The following is a 23,462-nucleotide window of genomic DNA, read 5'->3' as shown; positions in this document are numbered from 1 at the left end:
AATACTTGAAAACTAAACAACACACTTCTGAATAACCCACTGGTTAAAGAACAAATCACAAAAGAAATTAAAAGTATTTGGAACGGAATGAAAATAAAAAACAAAATTTATGGGATGCAGCTAAAGCAACGTTTAGAAGGAAATTTATAGTTTAAAGCTTGTATTGAAAAAAAAGAGAAAGGTCTCAAATTAATGACATACACTTTTAATCAAAAGAAGCACAGACTGACCGAAAGTAGCAGTAAAAACAAAACAAAAAAGAGCACATATCAATAAAACTGAAAACAGAAAAACAACAGAGAAACTCAATGAAACCAAAAGCTGGTTCTTGGAGAAAAATCAATAAAATTGATAAACCTCTTACTAGACTAATCAGGAAAAAGAGAAAAGATGCAAATTATGGCTTTTAGGAGTCAGAAAGGGCAAATCAATATAGATCCTACAGACATTAAATGGAATACTCGGAACTTCATGACAATAAATTTGATAACTTAAGATGAAATGGTCAAATTCCCTGAAAGACACAAACTACCAAAGTTCACCCAGAAGATTCAGATAACATGACTAGCCCTACTTCTATTAAAAGAATGGATTTTGTAGTTAAAACCCTTCACACAAACAAAAGGAAACTTCAATCATCAGGAAGGAAAAAATAGCAATATCAATATCTAGGTAAATATAACAGACCAGAAGTTGGCACACTTTTTCTGTAAAGGGCCAGACAATAACTATTTTAGGCTTAATGGGTCATGTGAGATAGATATATATATCACGAGTTGGTATATGTATGTATGTATGTATGTATGTATGTATGTATGTATGTATGTGTGTGTGTGTGTGTGTGTGTATATATATATACACACACCAACTCAACTCCGCTGGTAAAGTATAAAAGCAAGATAGACAACACATAAATGATTGAGCATGTCTGTATTCCAATAATACTATACTTTATGAACTCTAAAGTCTAAAATTTTCATGTATCATGATATATTCTTCTTTTGATGTTTTTCAATCACTTAAAAGAGCAAAATGAACCCAAAGCAAGCAAAAGGAAGGAAATAATAAAAAGCAGAATTTGGTGAAACTGAAAACAAAAAAAAAAAGAGAGAAAATTCAAACTAAAATCTCATTCTTTCAAAGATTAGTAAAACTGGCAAGCTTCTAAGCCAGACTGGTAAAGAAAAAAGACATATCACTGATATCAAGAACGTCTAGATTTGGAGATGACGTGATTTCTATGTAGAAAATCCTAAGGAATTGCCAAAAAGCGACTAGAACTAATAAGTGGGTTTAGCATGGTTGCAGGATATAAGGTCAATATTAAAAAAGCAACTATTTCTACACAACAACAATCAACAATCAGAAATTGAAAATTTTAAAAATACTATTTACAATAGTGTCAAAAAAATGAAATAGGGATCAACTGACAAAAGATATGCAAGATCCATGCACTGAAAACTATAAAACATTGCTGAAAAAAATTGAAGTAAATAAATGGAGAGATACATTGTGTTCGTGGGTTAGAAGACTCAATATTGCTAAGATGCCAATTCTCTCCCCAATTAATCCATACATTTGAGGCAATCTCCATCAAAACTTGAGACCTTTTATAAAAATTGACAAACTGATTAGAATATTTATTTGGAAATGCAAAGGACCTAGAATAGACAAAAGTTAAAAGACTTACACTATTGCTTTTAAGACACATTATGACGCTATAGCAATCAAGACATAACACACACATAGCTCACTGGAATAGAACAGATTCCTAAAATAGACTCACACATGTATGGTTAGTTGATTTCAATAAAGATATCATGGTACCTCAATGAAGAAAAGATAATCTTTTCAAGAAATTGTGTTGGAACAACTGGGTAGCCTTAAGCAAAAAGATGAACCCTGTTATGTCACATCCTATACAAAATTTAACAAAAATGGATCACAGATCTAAGTATAAGAGCTGAAACTATAAGGCTTCTAGTAGAAAATATAGGAGAAAATCTTAGTGACCTTGGGTTTGGCAAAAAAATTTTTTAATACATGACATAAAAAGCAGGAACTACACAAAACTGATGAACTGGTAACTGATAAATTGAAAATGTTGGTTCTTCAAATGACACTGTTACAAATATTAAAAGTCAAACCACAGACCAGGAGAAAATATCTGCAAAACATATATCTGACAAAAGACTTGTATTTAGAATATATAAATAACTCTTACAACTCAGTAAAAAAAGGGAAACAACTCAATTTTTTTAAATGGACAAAAGACCTGAACAGACATTTAACCAAAGAAAATATAGAAATGACAAATAAGCATGGCAAATGTTCAATATATCATTAGGCATTGAGGAAATGCAAACAAAAACACAATTAGAATGAGTAAAATTAAAAAGACTGATCATACCAAGAGTTGGTCACAATGTGGAGCAACTACAAACACTGCTTATAGGAACGTAAAATGGTACAACGACTGTGGAAAATAGTCTGGCAGTTTCTTAAACTATAAAGCCTACACCTACCATATGGTGTACCCATTCCATTATAACAGGTTTCCATACAGAAATGAAAGCATACATCCTCAGAAAGACTTATACATTAATGTTCAAAGCAGCTTAATCGCGATAGCCCCAAACTAGAAACAACCTAAAAACCTGCACACAGGTGAACGGATAAATAAATTGTGGTTATATCCGTATTAGGGAATACTAACAATAAAAAGGAAATCAATTATTGATACGTGTGACAACTACAGAAAAATCTCAAAAGAATTATGCTGAGTGAAAGCCAGACCAAAAAGAAAGGAAAAAAAAAAGGAGTACACACTGTAGGATTCCATTTACATAAAATTTTTTAAATTTATAGTGACAGAAAGCAGACCAGACTAGAGATGAGAGATGGGAAGGAAGAGAGGGATGCAGGAACAAATTACAAAGAGGCACCAGGAAACATCTGTGGGTGATAGATATGTTCATTTGGACTGTGGTGATACTTTCTGTTTCGCTGGTGTATACGTATGTCAAAAGTTATCAAACTGTTATACTTTAAATATGTGAACATTGTTGTACCTCAATTATACTTCAATAAAGCTGTAAAGAAAGAATAAAAGTAGAATGAACTGTCAAGTACAGAGTTTTGGAGACCCTGACATTTAAGGATAGAAGAAAAGGAATCACTAAAGAAGAAAAAAAAACTGATCATAGGCAGGATAAGATGCAAATTATTACAGTTATCAACTTCAGGGGAGTTGTAAACAGTGTAGAATGATAGAGGAATTAAGAAAGTTGGTGATTAAGAAAAGACCAGTAGATTTAGACATTAGGATATACGTATTAAAAGAGCAAAATATTCAGAGGTCACCAAAGAGACCAGTACTGAAGTCAGAATGTCAAGGGTTAGGGCTTCCCTGGTGGCACAGTGGTTGAGAGTCCGCCTGCCGATGCAGGGAACACGGGTTCGTGCCCTGGTCTGGGAAGATTCCACGTGCCGTGGAGCGGCTGGGCCCATGAGCCATGGCCACTGAGCTTGCACATCCGGAGCCTGTGCTCCGCAACGGGAGAGACCACAGCAGTGAGAGGCCCGCGTACCGCCAAAAAAAACCACAAAAAAACAAAAAACGAATGTCAAGGGTTAAGAGAACGGGAGGTCAGTGAGTGACAGCAGAAGGGTAGCACTCACCTGAGAAGTATTCAAACAAAAAAGAGAGAAAGCTGATGCAAGACAGAAGTTTCACTCATTAGTTATATGCTCTTTCCCTTCTTGACAACCATAGACAATATAAATGCATTTATGTTTTACTGGCATCATAATCAAAGATGTCATTAAAGATGTCAATCTACTGTATCATTACATTTTTTTTCCAGGACCAAAAGCATTATGACATTTAAATAAAAATGTTCCTGACAACTTTATCCACCCTTCCAAAGTTCAATACCTATGAAATGAGTGATGGGGGAGGATCCTCTGGTAACAACCCTGTTGAGGACCTGCTCCAGAATTTCTTGTCTGATCATCTCATGGATCTAAAAAGAACAGAAGAACCAATAAAATATTCCTTGGTGACCTTCAGCTTACAATTATATCAATGCATGTTAGGCAGATTAAAGAATAGTTTGAATATGGGTAAAACTGGACTGTTTATTTCAAAGACAAATATAATGTGAATCATCTGGAATCACTCAATTCTACCCTCATTCTGTGCTCAGACAATTCATTAGCAGGGCAAACTTTTATTAGCCTAAAAGAGAAATCATATGAAAGTACTGCTACATATAAGGTCCAGCATCAAACAGGAATAATTCTACCTAGGTATCTATTACATGCCAATGTCCATATTCCTGACAGTATGCACAACTTTTATTTTAAAATTTAAAAGCCCACGAAAATTTCTGAAAACCTACAAAATCTTCACCAAGCCCTTCCTCAGTTTCTACAAGCAGAGCAACTGCCTAAAAAACAACCTGTTTTGAATTTTTACTTGAATTTTAGTTAAATTTCATACCTGAACTTGATAACTTTGGGATACAGACTAATTACTTTCAGACCCTGGACTAATAATTTGATTATTAGTAAATTCTATGTTCTATAGATACCTTGGCAAAGCCAACATCTGTGTGAAATCAAGTGGAACCTTCTTAGTTTTAAAAAAGATTAATTTAAAAACAAAAACCATTTTCTTATTCTAAGAATGTTTTTAATCGGATTATGGTTAAGGAGAGTCATATGTATCTAATACACAACTCTCAAGGACTATTATATGGCATTCACTTCATAGTTCTGGATCAGAACATCAGATTTACATTTAAATTGGCCTCCAAATAACATTTTTAGCAGATACTTTTGTTGTGTAGATACAGTGAACAACTGAATGTAAAGAAGATGTCTTAGAGAAATCACTAGCAAAGCAAATTTGTTTAGTCTCAGATATGATCTTTTTTGAACTTGAAATGCATTTTTGAAAGCTATTTCAGAAATTAAGATTGAGATGATAGCCATAATATGGTAATGAATTAAAAGAGTGTAAATTCCCCAATTTGGTTCTTCAGAAACAATGAACCAATAAGCATGATTCTTCAAGCTTGATGTTCTACAGCAACCTAAAAGATTATTTTTTGTATAAGGGAATTTTAAAAACCCAGAAATGATTTACTGCTAGAGGAAGAAGAGGAAATCATGAGGAAGTTAACTTATATTCAAACTTCTAAAACATGGTCAGGAAGAACAGAAATTAGAATAAATGAAAATCTCATATAAATAAAGAGTGAGAAAGTAAGTATTCCATCAAACTGGGTCTATAATGTTTCAATTACTATCCCAATTTCTGTTCTGGGAAACTGCTACATACTCAAATTGCCCTGTCCCCCAGACTCCCAAGTTAATGCCCTATTTATTAGGGAATGGTTGCTAAACTAGAGTCTCACCTTGAAAGTTTCCAACAGGATATTAGCTCCCAGCTTACATGCATGCTGGTTTGGCATTCTAGAAAGACCTGAGCTGGCTTCAATAGTTTTTCCATCAAGAATCTTCTTTGGCCCATAGGAATCCATTAAAATGAAGCCAAGTTCTACCAGACCCTGAGTAACATGATCCCAACTGTGAACACTGCAAGAAAACAAAGTTTAGTTAAGAAGAAAAACTTAGTAAAATACCTTACCTCTATATTCTCTGCCACGTTACATATTTCCCAAACTTGACCTGGATAACCAACACTCCACATCAATTCTGAATTTCTTAATGAACAGTAATGGGAATGGTAGGCAAGCAATCTCTAACGACAGAACACCGAGAAAATCCAAAAACTACAGAACATTAAAAAACATATGAGGCAGGGCAGCACTCTGAGAGGATGACAACATGCTGGAGGATTAGGGCAATGCCACACCTAGAAGATTAGCCCTTGGTACACCCTACCACTATCCTCAAGTCACAGAGGCAGAATGTGTTAAAAGATACAGCACTCTCAGACAAACTAATGGGGAATATCAAAAACGATAATAAGGAGATAAGCAATAACCACCAAATACAAGAAAACAATATCACCACGAAAGAAAAGCACCAAACTCAATGAAGACAACTAATCGCTAAGGGAAAAGGTTAATGGAACAAAGAGAAGATTTTAAAAGTCTAATGAATATCCTCAGAGAAATAAGAAAGAATATTATAGCATGAAACAAAAAATGAACTGTTATGAAAATAGAACCAATTAGAAATACTGGAAATAAAAAACATGACGGATAGAGTGAAAAACTCAATAAATGGACCTAAGAATAAAATGGGCAGAGCTGAAGAAATAATTATCGAGAAGAGCAAACTAAGGAATTTTTGTTGAACTTGACACAAAAAGACAAAAATATGAAAAACGTGAAAGAAAAATTAAGAGATACAGCACACAGATCAAGAAATTCCAACAGTTAATAAGAGAGAAAAAGGGGAGACAGTACTCAAAGAAAATAGAAGAAAATCATTACAGAGTTTAGGAAAGACATGACTCCTTACAGTGAGAGGGCACACCAATTACCAAACAGAAATGAATTTAAAAGGAACTTTACATAAACACAAATTGTGTTAAATTTCAGAAGATCAAGGATAAAAATAAAGTCTTAAAAGTTCCCATGAAGAAAAATAACAGATTATCTAAAATAATACAAGAATCAGATAACCATCAGACTTTTCATCAGCAATTCTAGATGCAAAAAGACAACGTGAAACTGATTATAAACTCAGAATTATTATTTTTTTTTATAAACTCAGAATTTTAAACCTCGTCCAACTATTGCTGTTCAAGTGGAAGAGCAAAACAAAGACATTTTCAGATATGAAAAGTTTACTATCCACAAACCATATCAGAAAGGATTACTGCAAAAAATATATACTTATGGCATATTTCCAAGTGAAAAGTATGAGGTTCAAAAGATAGATGTAAACAAAGAAACCAGTAAAATTATGAAGTCTAAGTAAGTATAGTCTGTTAATAATCTTAACAAGAATGAAGTGGAGAAATGTGTGCTGTGGGCTAAAGTTACCATCTTGGAGGGAGGAGACAGTTGTAGTCGGTTTGCTACAAAATGTTTATCTGTAACATGAAAGAGCTCATACATGATTGGTAAACAGGGTAGGTAAGTATAACCTGGAAGTTGTATTGGTTCATAGGTGATTTTTTTTCCTAGTACATTAATGTTCTGCACCTCTAAGTATCTTCAGGTAAACACAAAGTATGTCAATAGAGCTAAATATAGCAAACCATGGAGACAAACCACAGACAAAGCATGACATAGTAAAGACCGTTATAACAGCTAAAGTATATTCTGAAATACAACATTAAACATGAAAGTAACAACCAGGATGGTTACCAGTTTTTTCAATTTGATTTAAAATGGATTTGCCTAAAACTGCTAATTTAATTGTCTAAAACTGCTAATTCAATTCCATCCATCAGTCCCAAACTCCAACAGTTAAAGTAAATAAAACTCGGTTTTCTACTCACCTAAAAAGCCAATGAAGACTCAGGCCAATAGAGTAGTAATAGCATTAAAGGAAATAGCATGAAAGGAGCAAAGGTACCTACTTCAGTTTTGTATCCTTGCTATCAAGGTGGCCAAGAACTCAGCCCTTGGGATTCAAGGATCTTCTGATCTTAACACTAAATACCCTATGAACCTTATGGTTCATGAACTTACCTATTCTTTACCACTTCCAAGATCATGGTTGAAACACAACATCTATGAGGAACTAGATTCTGAAGAAATTTTGAGCCTTGGAGAAGCTGAAGATCCTTAAAGCTTTTTATAACCAAAGACTTTAAAAGGTCAAATACCTAATATAATGAAAGAAATAGGAAAATGAAGCAAAAAATGATAGCCCATACTATAGAATCTTAACCCTGTAACTGTTCCTACTTGCTGCCATACACTCATATCCCTATGACAACTGTTTCACTGATGAGTATGATACAAAAATTATGACTTTCAGTGGGAACTTAAACGAGCTGAAGACAGGTCTTCCTTGAGAGAAAAAGGGCTAAAAAGCAATATTACCCACAACCAGAGAAACACATATGAGAAAAAAGGGTAAAGGATTTTGTATTTTCATTCTTTCAAATAACAGATTCTCATTAATTTCAAGTTGATCAGGGACAGTTTCTTAGAAAGCTACAACATAATACAACTGCAATGAATACCCAGCTAAACTTCCCATTCTTGCTACTTGGACTGTGTGATGTTTCCACTCTTATTCCCATCTCACCACCTGGCTTACCACACAATAGGAAGTGGAGGTATAAACCAAGTATCTGAAGAAGTCTTCAAGCAGCCCACAGAGAACAGTGTGGGCCTACATTCTTATAGGGAAATATGCTGCTAGCAGGGTGGGAGTGGAATTGTTTAGGAAAAGATAATTTTTTAAAAACAGACTATTGTACACTTTATCAACTACAGAAGGAACCAAAAAGTCATTCATAAATACCTGTTCCTCAAATCTCTGTATTCTTGTTACAGAGAGGAAGAGGGCAATGCTGAAAGGACATATATTACTACTGAAATCTCCTTGCTGTCCTGCCTAGAACAGATAAATCAAAAAGGAGTCATAACATACATCTGAAAAGTATAACATATCCTACTTAAAAACAAGTCCTTAGATGGATCAGAAACCTAAATATAAGAGCTAAAACTATAAAACTTTTAAAAGGAAACACAGTAGGAAATCTTCAAGACTTTGGATTAAAGATTTCTTAGATACAATAACAAAAACATAATTTATATAAGAAAAAAACTGATAAATTGGATCTCATTAAAAATCAAAACTTTTGTGCTTCAAAAGACACCATTAAGAAAATGAAACAAGCCACAGACTGAAAAAAATATTTGCTAATTACATACATGATAAAGGACTTGTACCCATGGTATACAAAGCATTCTTAAAACTCTTTAAGTCACAATCAAAAAATGGGCAAGGGCTTCCCTGGTGGTGCAGTGGTTGGGAGTCCGCCAGCCGATGCAGGGGACGCAGGTTCGTGCCCCAGTCCAGGAAGATCCCACATGCTGCAGAGCAGCTGGGTCTGTGAGCCATGGCCGCTGGGCCCGCGCGTCCGGAGCCTGTGCTCCGCAGCGGGAGAGGCCACAGCAGTGAGAGGCCCGTGTACCGCAAAAAAAAAAAAAAATCTGAAAAGACATTTCATCAAAGATATCAGAACGACTAAATAAGCACATGAAAAGATGTTTGGTTATCATCAGTCACTAAGGAATTGCAAAGTAAAACCTCTATGAGATACTGTTTCACAGCTATTAGAATAGGTATATTAAAAAAAAAAAAAAGACAGTAACAAATGTTGGCCAGGATGTGGATAAACAGGAGCCTTCATACAGTGCTGACAGATATGTAAAATGATGTAGCCACTTTGAAGAACAATTTGGTAGTTTCTTTAAATTATAAACATATGGGACTTCCTCAGTGGTCCAGTGATTAAGACTCCGTGCTTCCACTGCAGGGGGTGCAGGTTCGATCCCTGGTCAGGGAACTATGATCCCACATGCCACACGGCATGGCCAAGAAAAAAAGAAAAACATTTTATATATATACATATATATATATATATATATATATATATAGAGAGAGAGAGAGAGAGAGAGAGAGAGAGAGAGAGAGAGAGAGAGAGAGAGAGAGAGAGAGAGAGAGAGACATAAATGTATTACATAACCCAGAAATTCCACTTGCAGGTATCTACCCAAGAGAAATGAAAACGTATGTCCACACAAAGACATGCATGTGAATGTTCACAACAGCATTATTCATAATAGCCAAAAAGTAAAAACTCAAATGTCCATCAACTGGTGAACAGCTAAACAATGGATATGTCTATACAATGGAATACTATTTAACAATAAAAAGGAATGAAATACTTGTAAGTGCTACAACATGGATAAACCTCCAAAATTATGCTAAATGAAAGAAGACATACACAAAAGATTACATATTGTATGATTCTATTTATATGAAATCAGGAAAGGTAAATCTATAGAAACAGGCATGAAGAATCTTACAAGGTGATGAAAATATTCTAAAACTGAATTATGATGATGGTTGCACGATTAGGTAAACTTATGAAAAATCAATGAATTACACACTTAAAATGGGTGTATTTTTTTTTTCTTTTTTTTTTTGGCTGTGTTGGGTCTTCGTTGCTGTGCGTGGGCTTTCTCTAGTTGCAGTGAGTGGGGGCTACTCTGTTGCGGTGCGTGGGCTTCTCATCGTCCTGGCTTCTCTTGTTGTGCAGCACAGGCTCTAAGCACGCAGGCTTCAGTAGTTGTGGCACATGGGCTCAGCAGTTGTGGCTTGCGGGCTTAGTTGCTCCACGGCATGTGGGATCTTCCTGGGCCAGGGCTTGAACCCATGTCCCTTGCGTTGGCAGGCAGATTCTTAACCACTGTGCCACCAGGGAAGCCCCAAATGGGTGTATTTTATGTTATGTAAATTGTACCTCAATAAAGCTTAAAAAATAGATCTTTGAGCCCTGAAAGAAATGACAAGAAACAAAAGAAAAAAAGGAATACAGCTTCCCTGGTGGAGCAGTGATTAACAATCCTCCTGCCAATGCAGGGGACACGGGTTTGATCCCTGGCCCAGGAAGATTCCACATGCTGCAGAGCAACTAAGCCCGTGCATCACAACTACTGAGTCTGCATGCCACAAATACTGAAGCTCGCACGCCTAGAGCCTGTGCTCCGCAGCAAGAGAAGGCACAACAATGGGAAGCCCATGCACTGCTATGAAGAGTAGCCCTGGCTCGCCGACTAGAGAAAGCCTGTGCACAGCAATGAAGACCCAACACAGCCAAAAATAAAAACAAATAAATTAATCAATTAAAAAAAAGAAAAAAAGGAATAAATATAAAATCAAAGATGAATAAAACAGAAAACCAACAAACAAATATAAAACAGTCGATAAAGCTGGTTCTTTGAAAAGATCAATAATATAGTTACTGTAAACCTAAATAAAAAGAAGAGTGAACAGATACAGACAAGACAAAGGAGCTTTAAAGGCTAGTTCCCACATCATGGTCTTTAAATATCCTTTCCTACAAAAGGGACCCAAGGCTCCTTAGAGAAATCAGAATGGGGTACGGAAAGTACAAGTGTGTCTTGGATAGCTTATGCCACAGAAGTGCTCAAAGACTAATGGGGCCATGTTAGAAGGACACATAGCCTACCTCAAGGATCCAATTAGCCAAATATGGGTCACTTTGGGTACTACATACGAGCAGATTGAATTTTAAAAGGTTCATTGGCTGCATAACAATATCCAAAAAAATGGGAGGTGGCTCTTTTCACAGAAGAAAACCAGCTAATAATGTAGAAGGAATGACAGAATTAAAATTTTCTAATCTTAATTCTACCATTTTGCAACTCCGAGTATAATTAGTGATTTAGGCCAAGAATCATCAGTAGACGGGAAAACAAAATCCACTGTGTGAAAGGTTGCTGAGGAAAAGAATTTCCGCATGCCTCGAATTATGGATTACTTTCTAATTACAAAATGAAACATATACCTTTGCAAATGAAGAAAACTGATGGTCATTGTCTTGATCAAATGATTTGGCTAAGACTGCCTGATACTATGAGCCTTCTGACATAATGCAATAGAATAGTGGTTGGCAAACTACAGCCTCTGGGACAAATCTAGCCCATCACCTATTCTTGTACAGCCCATGAGCTAAGACTGATTTTCACTTTTTTAATTGTTGAGGGGAAAAAAAAAATCAAAGGAAGAATAATATTCTGTGACACACGAAAATTAAATAGAATTCAAATTGCAGTGCCCATGTAGTTTCATTGGCACACAGCCACAGTCATTCATTTATGTGTTGTTTCTGGCTGCCTTCTTGCTACAACAGTAGGGCCGAGTAGCACTGACAGAGACCGTATCACCTGCAAAGCCTAAAATAGTTAGTGTCTGTCCCTTTAGAGAAAGTTTGCTGACCCCAACAAGAGAAAGTATACAACATCACTTATGACATATTCTTGCCAAAAATGTTTAACTTGAATCTAATCATGAGGAAAAAGACAAATCTGACAATGAGAGACACAAGAAAACTGGGCTGGATGCTTCAAAAAACTCAATGAAAAGGTATCAATCCTTATTCTTAGAAGACATCTGTGGAAGTATTCAGGCATTGAAGGGTCATGATTTCTTCTTTTAAATGGTTCAGAAAAAAATCTATACTTGTGAGAAAGTGAGATAAGGTAAATGTAGCAAAATACTTAAAAAGAGTTCAAAACATTTCTAATTTTTATCTTACTACTTCACAAATATTTAATGATGAATGACTTAGCTTCACAAAACCCCACAATATATTACTAGAAATAGGCAATTTCCCAATTCACAAATACGGAAACAGAGGTCAAGACTGAAGCTCATAGAATAATGGAGTTAAGGTTAAATTTTGAGTTTCCTGCTGAACAGTCTTCACCTTTTTTTTTCTTTTTAAACACTAAAACACTTAAGGTATGGTTTTAAAACAGAACTTGCTTAAGAATGTAGTGATATCACATATCTTCCACTTTCAAAGTAAAAAAAAAAAGAGATCCTCTAGACCCAGGGTAGTTCTACAATATTTCTATGTATTTGTTTCCTGTCATTAACCGGCATAAGAGAGGCCTGAGTTCAAACATCCCTGTTTCATAAAGAGATCCTGGATCTCCTTAAGAGTGTGGGGCTACCTTCAGGAGTTTCAGTAGTTCTCTGCCTAGTTCACAGTCCAACTTGATGGCAAACACAATGTGTAGAATAATGGTGCCTTCCACGTGACGAAGTTCACCTGATGGTACAGTAACAAAATCCAACAGCCTAAAAGATTCAACAGAACGGTATGAGCTATAGTTTGGGAAAGAGACAACAGTGCATATGCTCATATGAACAAACAGAAAAACTCAAGCTGAACTAATATGATCACTGGAGGCAGGCACAAAGTACAAAATCTACTGTCTCATTCTCTGCTCCTTTTTACAAAACTTCTTGAAAGAACTGTCTATAGTCATTATTTCCACTTCTTTACCTCTTCCCAGTTCAATTCAATTCAATTAGGCTTCTGTCCCCTCCCTAACCTCCCTTCCAATGCTATTTGTAGCCCTTGCAAGAATAATCAAATGACCTCTACACTGTCAAAACCAATAACCAAATTTCATCTTAATTAAAGCCTCAGCAGATTTGACACAGTTGACCCCTTCTTTCTTGAAACATTTTCTTCTCTTAGCTTCCGAGGCATTGTCACTGGCCTCTTAATTATTTGTGCTGGCTCATCCTCCCTTTAAATGGTGAATGCCTCTGAGCTCAGTCTTGGGTTTCTTTCTCTTCTCTTCACGATTTCCCTAGGTGACCCTATCCAGTCTGAAGGCTTTAGTCCTTTCCAATCTGTATCTCCTGTCCTGACCTCTAAAACCCCAGACTGCCTGCTCAACACCTCCATATGGGATACTAATATACATCTCAAACTTACATGGTCAAAACTGAGCTTATTTCCCCCTAAACTTGCTTTTTGTCAGTCTTTCCTAACTCAGTATACAAGACCACCTTCTAATCAATTGCTCAAGCCAAGCAACTAAAAGTTATTCCAGATTAGAAGCAGTAGGCTGAAACAGGATTAAAAGCACGAACTCTGCAGCCAAACTGCTTGAATTCAAATCCCAGGTCCACCAATTTATCGCTACATAACCCTTGGAAATTCCTTAATTTCTCTGTGCCTTGGTTTCTATATGCATAAAGCAGAGGCAAAAGAGAGTTGCTGTAAGGTTTAAAGTGCTTAGAACATCACTTGGCACAGAGCAAGCACTCTGTTAAGTATCTGTTTCAAAAAACATCCTCTTTTTCAGTCACATCATGCTGTGTCCTGCCTTTGCACTAACTGTTCCACCAACTGAGAATGTGCTTTTTCCTGATCTATATATTGTGGCTCTTATCATTTAGGCTTCAGTTAAAATACCACCTTCTCAGAGAAGTTTTCCCTAACCACTCAACCTAAAGTAGCTATGCTGTCACTGTCACATCATCCATCTGAAATATATGCATAACACTTTTCACTCTAATATTTTTGTTATTTATTTATTTTCTTTTCTCTTCTCGTTGAAATATCTCCATGAGAGCAGGAACCTTGTCTGACTGGTTCATCACTGTAGTCCTAGGGCCAAATAGTTTCTGGCACAAAGTAAACACTTAAATAGCTTTTAAGCTTGCAACTTACAGAATAATTATTGCTGTTTTCCTGGAAAGATTAAAATGAAAGAGTTGAAGAGACTGCATTACTCTTTTAATTTTATTACTGAGCAGCTAAGGGGACTAGGGAAATTCTGTGCTGAAGTGAAGGTATGGACTGAACAGTTAGATAACAATAAGATGAATTTGGAAAAATGATTTTATTTCTATACTGTGATACTCACTCATCACCATTCTGTTCCTCACTGTGCTGCGTATCTAGCTTGTTGAAGAAAGTGATGATTCCTTCCAAAACCTTCTTCCGGCTTCCCTGAAAAAAATACAAAATAAGTAAGGTCTCTCCATAAAGGGCAAGTTGAACTTAAAGTTCTTTTCAGCTTGAAGGATTTTCAAGTATGAATTGAAATAAATTATAACCTAGAGTCACACTAAGAATTTATAGAACACTTTCATGTTGAAACTGAGTTTGAAATACATCTTAATATCAGATTTTAAGGGGCCTATAGTCCACCCTTTCTGAAATCTTTATCCCTTTTACTACCACACACACACAAAATGTGGTACTACAAGAGATAATGTATGTTTACTTTGGCTGAGGACCATGACCTTTTTACTAGATCAAATCATCATACATGAAATAAAAGCATCTATGCCCTAGTATATAAAACAAGAGTATGAATAAGCTGAATGGTACTAACTGGTCATTTCACCAGAGTTAAAAAAAAAAGCAAATTTTTCATTTATACCTTTGAGGAGAGAACCAGAAGCTGATAGACCAAGGGTGGTATTTCTTGAAGATTCAATTTGGAGAACATCGTCAACACTTTTTCCACCACAGTTTCCACCTCTTCTGCAGTCAGAGGGACATCCCTGTGGATCAAAGATTCTAAAGATCAGAGCCTAATTTGGGAGATATTAGAATACTATAACTACCTCTTTTGATTTTTCTCTAATGCAGAACCTTAAAGGGGACCAATAACCTTACCTAAGCAAAGTTATCTTGGAAAAAAAAATCATAAAGTTATACTTTAAGTAAGAAATCACAGCAAAAAAGAGTGGGGGTAAATTCTGTAACAGAAAACAGAGGTACCGATACTCTTATTTAGGGAACAGTGGTATTTGACCTTGCTACATTTCAGTTTCTAGTAGGTAAGTTCTCATAGCAGGATATAAAAAGAAAAGGGAATGATGATGCTTACTTGAACATGGAGGTGAGTTGGATTACATATTGATGATCCCATCTGATTAAAGAAATTGACAAAGGAAGTTTATGTCATTTAAACTTATTTACATATTACTTTGTAAAATTAGTAAGGAGGAAAAAATTAGGGCCATTTCAAGTTTGATTTGGTACCACTGGGAAACAAGATCAAAGAAATGACATTTAAAACAATGAAATAACAGCTTTTAACCTATCAGACTGGCAAAATCAAACTCTGATGATATTCAGTGCTGGTGAGATTTTGGGAAACAAGTACTTAACATACCGTTTTAGGGGATGTACACTGATATAATCCTTCTGGGAAGACAAGTTGGCAATACTACTTATCAACTTTAAAAATGCACATAACCAAAGACCCACCCAACTTACTATTAGAAATATATCCTATGTACATGCTTATAAAAGGTCACCTAGACATATAAGGATGTTAATTCCAACACTTTTTATAATAGCAAAAAACCAAATAGCCAAATATTATTTATCAGCAAAAAACAAATAATCTAACAATTGGACACTAGCCAAATATTATAACAGAATACTATGGAACTATTAAAAAGAATGATGTAAAGTGGTATATGCTGACATGAACAGATGTGTTAAATGAAAAATCAAAGGTATATTACAATGTAATGAATAAACTCTTTTGTGTAATTAAAAACAAATAAATGGATAAATATACATGTGCTGATTCATGCCTAAAATTATTTCTGTAAGGGACTTCCCTGGTGGCGCAGAGGTTAGGAATCCGCCTGCCAATTCAGGGGACATGGGTTCGAGCCCTGGTCCAGGAAGATCCCACATGCTACAGAGCAACTAAGCCCGTGCGCCACAACTCCTGAGCCTGTGCTCTAGAGCCTGCGAGCCACAACTACTGAAGCCTGTGTGCCTAGAGCCCTTGCTCCGCAACAAGAGAAGCCACCGCAATGAGAAGCCCGCACACCGCAACAAAGAGTAGCCCCTGCTCACCACAACTAGAGAAAGCCCACACACAGCAACAAAGACCCAATGTAGCCAAAAATAATTTAAAAAATATATACGTATTAAGGATTTCTTACTAGTAAGAATTTTTCATCTTTGATGTATGTCTTTATATACTTCATTTTTAATGGCTATAAGTTACATGGAATGGGTCTACCTTAACTTATTGATACATAGCTTACATACCATAACTTACATATCTCCATTATTGTATGCTTAAGTTGGTCACAAATTTCTGTGTTGAAATGTTCATGTATGAAGATTTTCTTATATGTTGCAATTTCTCCTTAGGGTAGATTCTCATATTTCTGGTTTAAAGATACAACATCACTTATACATCTCACTCCCTCAAAAAAATATAAAAGATAGTGGTAGGGTGACTTTCCAGCCTTAAGGACCTTGGGACTCCAAATACTGCTATAGGGATAAACTGCTGTGTTAAGATGGGGAGTCAAGTAAACAGAAACTATATGTATAGTCTTAGAACAGAGAATACAGTAAATAATCTCTCTCAAAAATTCATCACAGACTAAATGGTTTTATAATGGTAGACCATAAACCAAAATGGGCTAAAAACTTGAGTGATATAAATTCCTAAAATAAATGATAATTCTTTTTTTGGTCACTTGTAGTCCTGAGAAAGTTCTACACATTAATAAGAAAGACTCACCTGCCAGAACAGAGGGTGTTAATCAACTGCTTCTTACATTCTTCCCCACTTAGTTCACCTAGAAATGCAAAATACACTGAGGAATAAATTTAATTCAGTGAAGAGAGTAAAAGCCACTAAGATTGGAAGAAAATTACCTTTTCCATAAGCTAGATTCTCCTTTTTGGTAGCAAGGGCAGTGAAAATGATGGGTAATAGCTCCAAAGATTTTCCATTCGTTAGGTTGCCCTGTTTGACAGCATCAACAAACTCACTGGCTAATTCAACCAATAATGCTCCTGGAAAATTGTGAACCTAAAAGTTGATGGGATTAAAAAAATGTTAAGCAGAAATCTAAATGTTCGATATCTCTGTCTAAGAAATACTCTTTTGCTGAATTAATAGAACTGGCATTGAAACCTAGAACTGGTCCTATAAGTGATTCAGGGAATCATTCTGCTCTGGTATAAACATAATTGTAAAGGATTTCATAGATCAGGATCTTCCACCAGTTCCCTGATGTTTTCAAATACGCCAACTCTTCAAAGAGATACATGTCCATGATACCAGAAATATAACGTAAACATCTAAATGGTTTATGGCTCTTCCATCAACTATTTTGTTTTATAACAGTAGTTCTTATTCATAAATAGGAGCTATGGTAGGTTTGGCACACTTAAGTTTTCCCTCCCTCAACAAATTACAAACCCCCCAAAATCCACCCAAAACCAAAAAAGTTTTTGTTTTCCATCTCACCTCCAGCATTAGTAATCCTATGATTTCAGATGCTACTTCTTTCTGCAAATCCCCTGATTCCAACAATTGGACACAACAACTGTATATCTTAAGTCTCCTAAGAGCTCCAGCTTCTTCAGAACAGGGGAAACCTTATTGTTTTAAACAGGTGGTACAGAAACAAAGAAAGAAAAAAGGCAGAATTCTTACAAGGTTGAAGGGTAAACAGGAAAAACAAAACAGCTTTGTAGTTGAATATAGAAACAGAATTATCAAACTACTTATTACTATGGTGTTTAGAACAGCAATATTTAGGAGCTTTGAAAAAGTATTTAATTTAGACAGAAAACTGAAACATTACCTTTTCTACTTCCACCCATGTCATTAATTTTTTAAATAATTTTATAGTGCAGAAGAAGGAACACCTTCTAATATACTTTAGAGCTTTTCTGGGATCCAGTAACCCAAATTAAGTGCCTTTAACATACTTCACTTCAAAACATCATCACTGATTGATGTCAGCAGGAATGTAGAGTAATAAAGACCTTGGAAAATGCTGTCCTCCATAAAAGCAACTAGAACACTAACAAAAACAGTGAAAACCAACTTGTTCAGGATTCTGGAAATTAACCAGACTTGCAACAATCCAGGGAGAGTTTATTTAAGATAAACAGCTGAATCTAAGTGAGAAAAGCAGGCTCTGTTGTGTTTCAACATGCCCTCATTCCACCTCCTAACCCCTACCCCCCACCAGTCCAGTAGTCTTTAAAACCAACAGTTCACACTCATGGTACAAGCCACCAGTCTAGCAGCCTCTGGAGGGGACAGAATATAACTGGAGTTCCACCAAAGCCCAATTCCCAGATAACTGTCATTATTTGACCTGTCTGGCTATTCCTTAGAAATTTTCACTCTCAAGACTTGTCTTTACTTGACCTGACTTAGAACTCGCCCAGTGCAATCTTTTACCAGGGGCATTTGTCTAAACCAGCTGCAAGTGATTACTTTTTCAGCTGCCTGGATAGCAATAACAGTTGGGCATGCAACAAGTTGACCAAAGAACTTAAAATATAAGCCTGGAGAAAGGTGCAGAGGGGACTCTGAAACATTCTGACATATTCCTGGGAACCTAGGAAGCCATGAAAATACTTAGGGTTGTGCACATGGGAAGGGCTGTGTGTATGGCCAGGCAACACCCAAGAGGACCCTAATCTCTCACCTCTGGATGATCCTGAGGCTCTACACAAGCAGAAGGGCTAAGGAGGAGTTATAAGCTACCTGCCTGAGAACTGGAGGTGTGCATCTGACATGCACAGGGTCCCTCAGCAAAGGCTGGGAAACTCACTGGTTCCAGGCATTTTAAAGGAAATCTTTGCCAAATCATTAGCTGACCACAAAGCTAACCAAACAGAGACTTCAGGGGCCACATAGAACAGTGCCCATACACAACAAACAATACATATTTCACAAAATTAGTTCAGAAGAACAACTATAAAAACAAAAGCAACACCACAACAGCAACAACAGATCTGGGGGAGGGGGATGGTATCTGATTTCCAGAATTCCCACAAAATATCATTTAAAATGTCCAGTTTTCAGGAACAAAAAAATAAAAAACATACAGGGAAACAAGAGCATGGTCCATACAAAGGAAAAAAAGGAATCAATAGAAACCACCCCTGAGAGCGCCCAGATATTAGATTTCCTAGACAAAGACTGAAATCAGCTATTTTAAATATGTTCAAAGAACAAAAGGAAACCATGTCTAAAGAACTAAAGGAAAATATAAGAATGATGTCTCACCAAATAGAGAATATCAATAAAGAGACAGAAATTATAAAAAAGAACCAAACAAAAATTCTGGAATTAAAAAGTACAATAATTGAACTGAAGAGTCCACTAGAGGGGCTCAACAGGAGATCTGATATGGCAGAAAAAAGAATCAGAGAACTTGAAGATAGAGCAATTGAGATTATCCAGTCTCAGGGACAGAAAGAAAAAGAAAAATGATCAGAGCTTCAGAGACCTGCGGGATCCCGTCATGAATACCAACATAGACATACTGAAAGTCCCAGAAGGAAAGGAAAGAGAGAAAGGAGTAAAAAGAAGTAATGGCCCAAAACTTCCCAATTTTAATGAGAACACTAATCTACACATTCAGTGAATTCCCTGGCAGTCCAGAGGTTAGGAATCCATGCTTTCACTGCCGAGGGCCCAGGTTCAATCCCTGGTCAGGGAACTAATATTCCACAAGCTGCACAGTGCAGCCAAAAAAACAAAGCAAACAAACAAAACCCACATTCAAGAAGCTCAAAGAACTCCAAATAGGATAAACCCAAGAGATCCACATTTAGACATACCATAGCAAACTATCAAAATCAAAGATGCCTCATCATAAAAAAAACCATATGTGAAAAACCCACACTTAACATCATACTCAATAAGTGAAGATTGAAAACTTTTCCGTAAGATAGGAAAAATACAAGGATGCCCACTTTTTCCACTTCTATTCAGCATAATACTGGAAGTTCTAGATAGAGCAATTATTGCATTTAGTGCCACTGAACTGTACAGTTAAATAAAAAAGTTAAAGACAAGAAGAGAATATTGAAAGCAACAAGAGACAAGCAACTCATCTGGTAAAAGGAGTACTCAATACGATTAACAGCTGATTTCTCATTTTAAAAAATCATTGAAGGGCAGAAGGAAATGGGATAACATAGTCAAAGTACTGAAAGAACTCAACAGCCAGAAAAACTATCCCTCCAAAACTGTCAACCAAGAACTCTATAGCCAGAAAAACTATCCCTCCAAAACTGTCAACCAAGAACTCTATAGCCAGAAAAACTATCCCTCCAAAATGGAGAAATTAAGACATTCCCAGATAAACAAAAGAGAATTTGCTGCCAGAAGACCTGCCCTAATGCTAAAGGGAGTCTTTCAGGCTGGAATGAAAGGACACCAGACAGAATTTGAATCCACATGAAATAGAGAACATCAGTAAAGGTAACTACATAGGAAAATATGAAAGACAGTATAAATGTGCTTTGTAATTATTTTCTCTCCTATCTGATTTATAAGACACCTGCATAAAACAACAATTATAAATCTGCATTGGTGGGAATAAATGTGTAAAGATGTAATTTATAGGACAATAATAGCACAGAGGAGGAAAGGGGAGAATGAAGCTATATGTAGAGCAAAGTTTTATAACTATTAAATCTAAGCTGGTATTAATCTGAACTAGATTGTTATAAATTAACTCATTATTGCCCAGGGGAATTTTTGCAGAAACTAATGCATGTGGCCGGTGATTTTTATTTTGGCCGGCCAAAAAATTAATTCTGTTATTTCACTAACACTTTGTGGGTTATTACATTCAATAGTTAGACCTGACACACCTGTAAAGTCTTCTAATTTTTGTAAAATGTTGTCTTCAAGCCACCCTTCTATAGAAGCAAAGGAGCTTTCTCCTGCACCATGAATTTCATTTTCACTTTCTGTATCAGAATCAATCACTAAGGTTTTTTGTCTCTTTGTTGGTCTAATACATCGTCTGAATCAGAATTATATTCTGAAGAACTATCATCTTCTGAGACACTAGTATATATGTCACTTGGACAATCATAGAAAGTATCTGCATAAAATTCACCAAAAAATTTTTCACTCAAAATTTCATGATGTGTCACTTTTGAAAACTTTACATTTATAATATACACAAGATTGAAGCAAAAACCAAACGGAGCAAAATGTGAATGATAATGACAATCATAAGTTGTATAATGAACCCTTGATCAATTTTAAGCTCTAACAACTTCTCATGGTGATGTTAATTGTAGCACTCTCTAAAAATGTATTGATATGTCTCCAGTCAATAATGTGTTAAGATGTCAGTTCTAATCGCCAAGGCAAGCACTAAGAAAGTAACTGAAAAAATTAGTGAAAAAGATTACAAAGGAATTAAAATGGTACACTAGAAAACACCTACTTAACATATAACACACAAGGAACAAAAAGACACGACGTAAAGAAAACAAAGAGCAAAACAGCAGATATCAATCCTACTTTTTTAGCAATTATGGTAAATGTAAAGGGATTAGATACTCCAATCAAAAGGCAAAGATTGGGACTTCTCTGGTGGAGCAGTGGTTAAGAAGCTGTTTGCCAGTGCAGGAGACATGGTCAATCCCTGGTCCGGGAAGATCCCACATGCCGCAGAGCAACTAAGCCCACAAGCCACAACTACTGAAGCCCGTGCGCCTAAGGCCCATGCTCCGCAACAAGAGAAGCCACCACAATGAGAAACGCGTGCAAAACGAAGAGTAGCCCCTGCTCACTGCAACTAGAGAAAGCCTGCGCACAGCAACGAAGACCCAACACAGCCGAAAATAAATAAAATAAATAGATTTATTTTAAAAAAGGGCAAAGATTGGCAGAACAGATTTTTAAAAATCCAATTATGTGCTGTCAATCAGAGACACAATTTAGATTCAAAGATACAAATTGTTTAGAAAAGATATACCATGAAAACAGTAACCAAAGAGGGCTGAAGTAGCTCTAAAAATAACAGAAAAAAGTAGACTTTAAGACAAAAATTACTATTAAAGACAAAAAAGGGCATTTTATAATGATAAAAGAATCAAGGCATAACAATTATAAACATATAAGCACCTAACAAAAGAGTTGCAAAATACACAAAGCAAAAACTAACAGAACTGAAGGGTGAAATAGACAATTCAACAATAGTTGGAGACTTCAACATGCCACTTCCAATAATCAACAGAACAATTAGAAGATCAACAAGGAAATAGACTTGAACACACCAGATCTAACAAACATCTATATAGAACACTACACACAACAGAAGACACATTCTTCACAAGTGCACATGGAGCATTCTCCAGGATAAACCACACATTAGGCCATAAAAAAATTCTCAATAAATTTAAAAGGATTATAATCATATCATTTATGTTCTGTGACCACAGTGGAATGAAACTAGAAATCAATACCAGAAGGAATCTGGAAAATTGACAAATATGTGGAAATTAACATAATCTTAAATACCACTGGGTCAAAGAAGAAAGCACAGAGAAATTAGAAAAATACCTTGAGATGAATGAAAATAAAAACACAATATTCCAAAAGCTATTGGATACAGCTAAAGTAGTGCTTAGAATGAAATCTATAGTTGTAAATACCTATATTAAAAAATAAGATCTCAAATCAATAACCCAATCTTCCACCATAAGAAATTATAAAAAGACAAAACTAAACTCAAAGCAAGTGAAAAGAATATAAAAGTAAAATCAGACATAAATAAAAGAGAATAGAAGAATAGAGAAAAATCAAGAAAACCAAAGCTTATTCTTTGAAAAGATCAACAAAATTGAAAAATCTTCAGACTGACCAAGAAAAAAAGGGAGAAGAATCAAATTACTAAAATCAGGAATGAAAGAGGGGCATTACTACCAATCTTACAGAAATAAAAAGAATAAGGTAATACAATGAGTAACTGTATACCAATAAATTACAAAACTTATATGAAATGGATAAATTGTTATAAAGACACAAAGTATCAAAGCTGACTAAAAAAGACAATAGAAAACCACAACAGACCTATAAATAAAGAGACTGAATTAGCAATCAAAACTCCTCTACAAAGAAAAGCCCAAA

The 23,462-nt window shown here is 35.7% G+C and overlaps 1 protein-coding gene across 2 annotated transcripts in view; it reads right to left on the bottom strand.

Annotated features, from left to right (window-relative positions):
- FANCI (FA complementation group I) overlaps nt 1-23,462 on the bottom strand; it is a 73,621-nt gene that overhangs the window by 38,973 nt on the left and 11,186 nt on the right. For both annotated transcript variants that reach the window (XM_065872361.1, XM_065872362.1), the window contains exons 3-13: nt 17,808-17,938; nt 17,210-17,366; nt 17,073-17,130; nt 15,402-15,443; nt 14,949-15,072; nt 14,427-14,512; nt 12,714-12,840; nt 8,464-8,556; nt 7,680-7,816; nt 5,424-5,604; nt 3,938-4,025 (exon numbers count right to left, since the gene is read on the bottom strand). In XM_065872361.1, the coding sequence (XP_065728433.1) occupies nt 3,938-4,025; nt 5,424-5,604; nt 7,680-7,816; nt 8,464-8,556; nt 12,714-12,840; nt 14,427-14,512; nt 14,949-15,072; nt 15,402-15,443; nt 17,073-17,130; nt 17,210-17,366; nt 17,808-17,938 (1,224 nt within the window). The remainder of the gene's footprint in view (nt 1-3,937; nt 4,026-5,423; nt 5,605-7,679; nt 7,817-8,463; nt 8,557-12,713; nt 12,841-14,426; nt 14,513-14,948; nt 15,073-15,401; nt 15,444-17,072; nt 17,131-17,209; nt 17,367-17,807; nt 17,939-23,462) is intronic.

Source organism: Phocoena phocoena, chromosome 2, assembly GCF_963924675.1.
Source record: "Phocoena phocoena chromosome 2, mPhoPho1.1, whole genome shotgun sequence".
Taxonomy (NCBI): domain Eukaryota; kingdom Metazoa; phylum Chordata; class Mammalia; order Artiodactyla; family Phocoenidae; genus Phocoena; species Phocoena phocoena.
The sequence above is the reverse complement of the archived record's forward strand: the minus strand, read 5'-3'. Positions and strand labels throughout refer to the sequence as shown.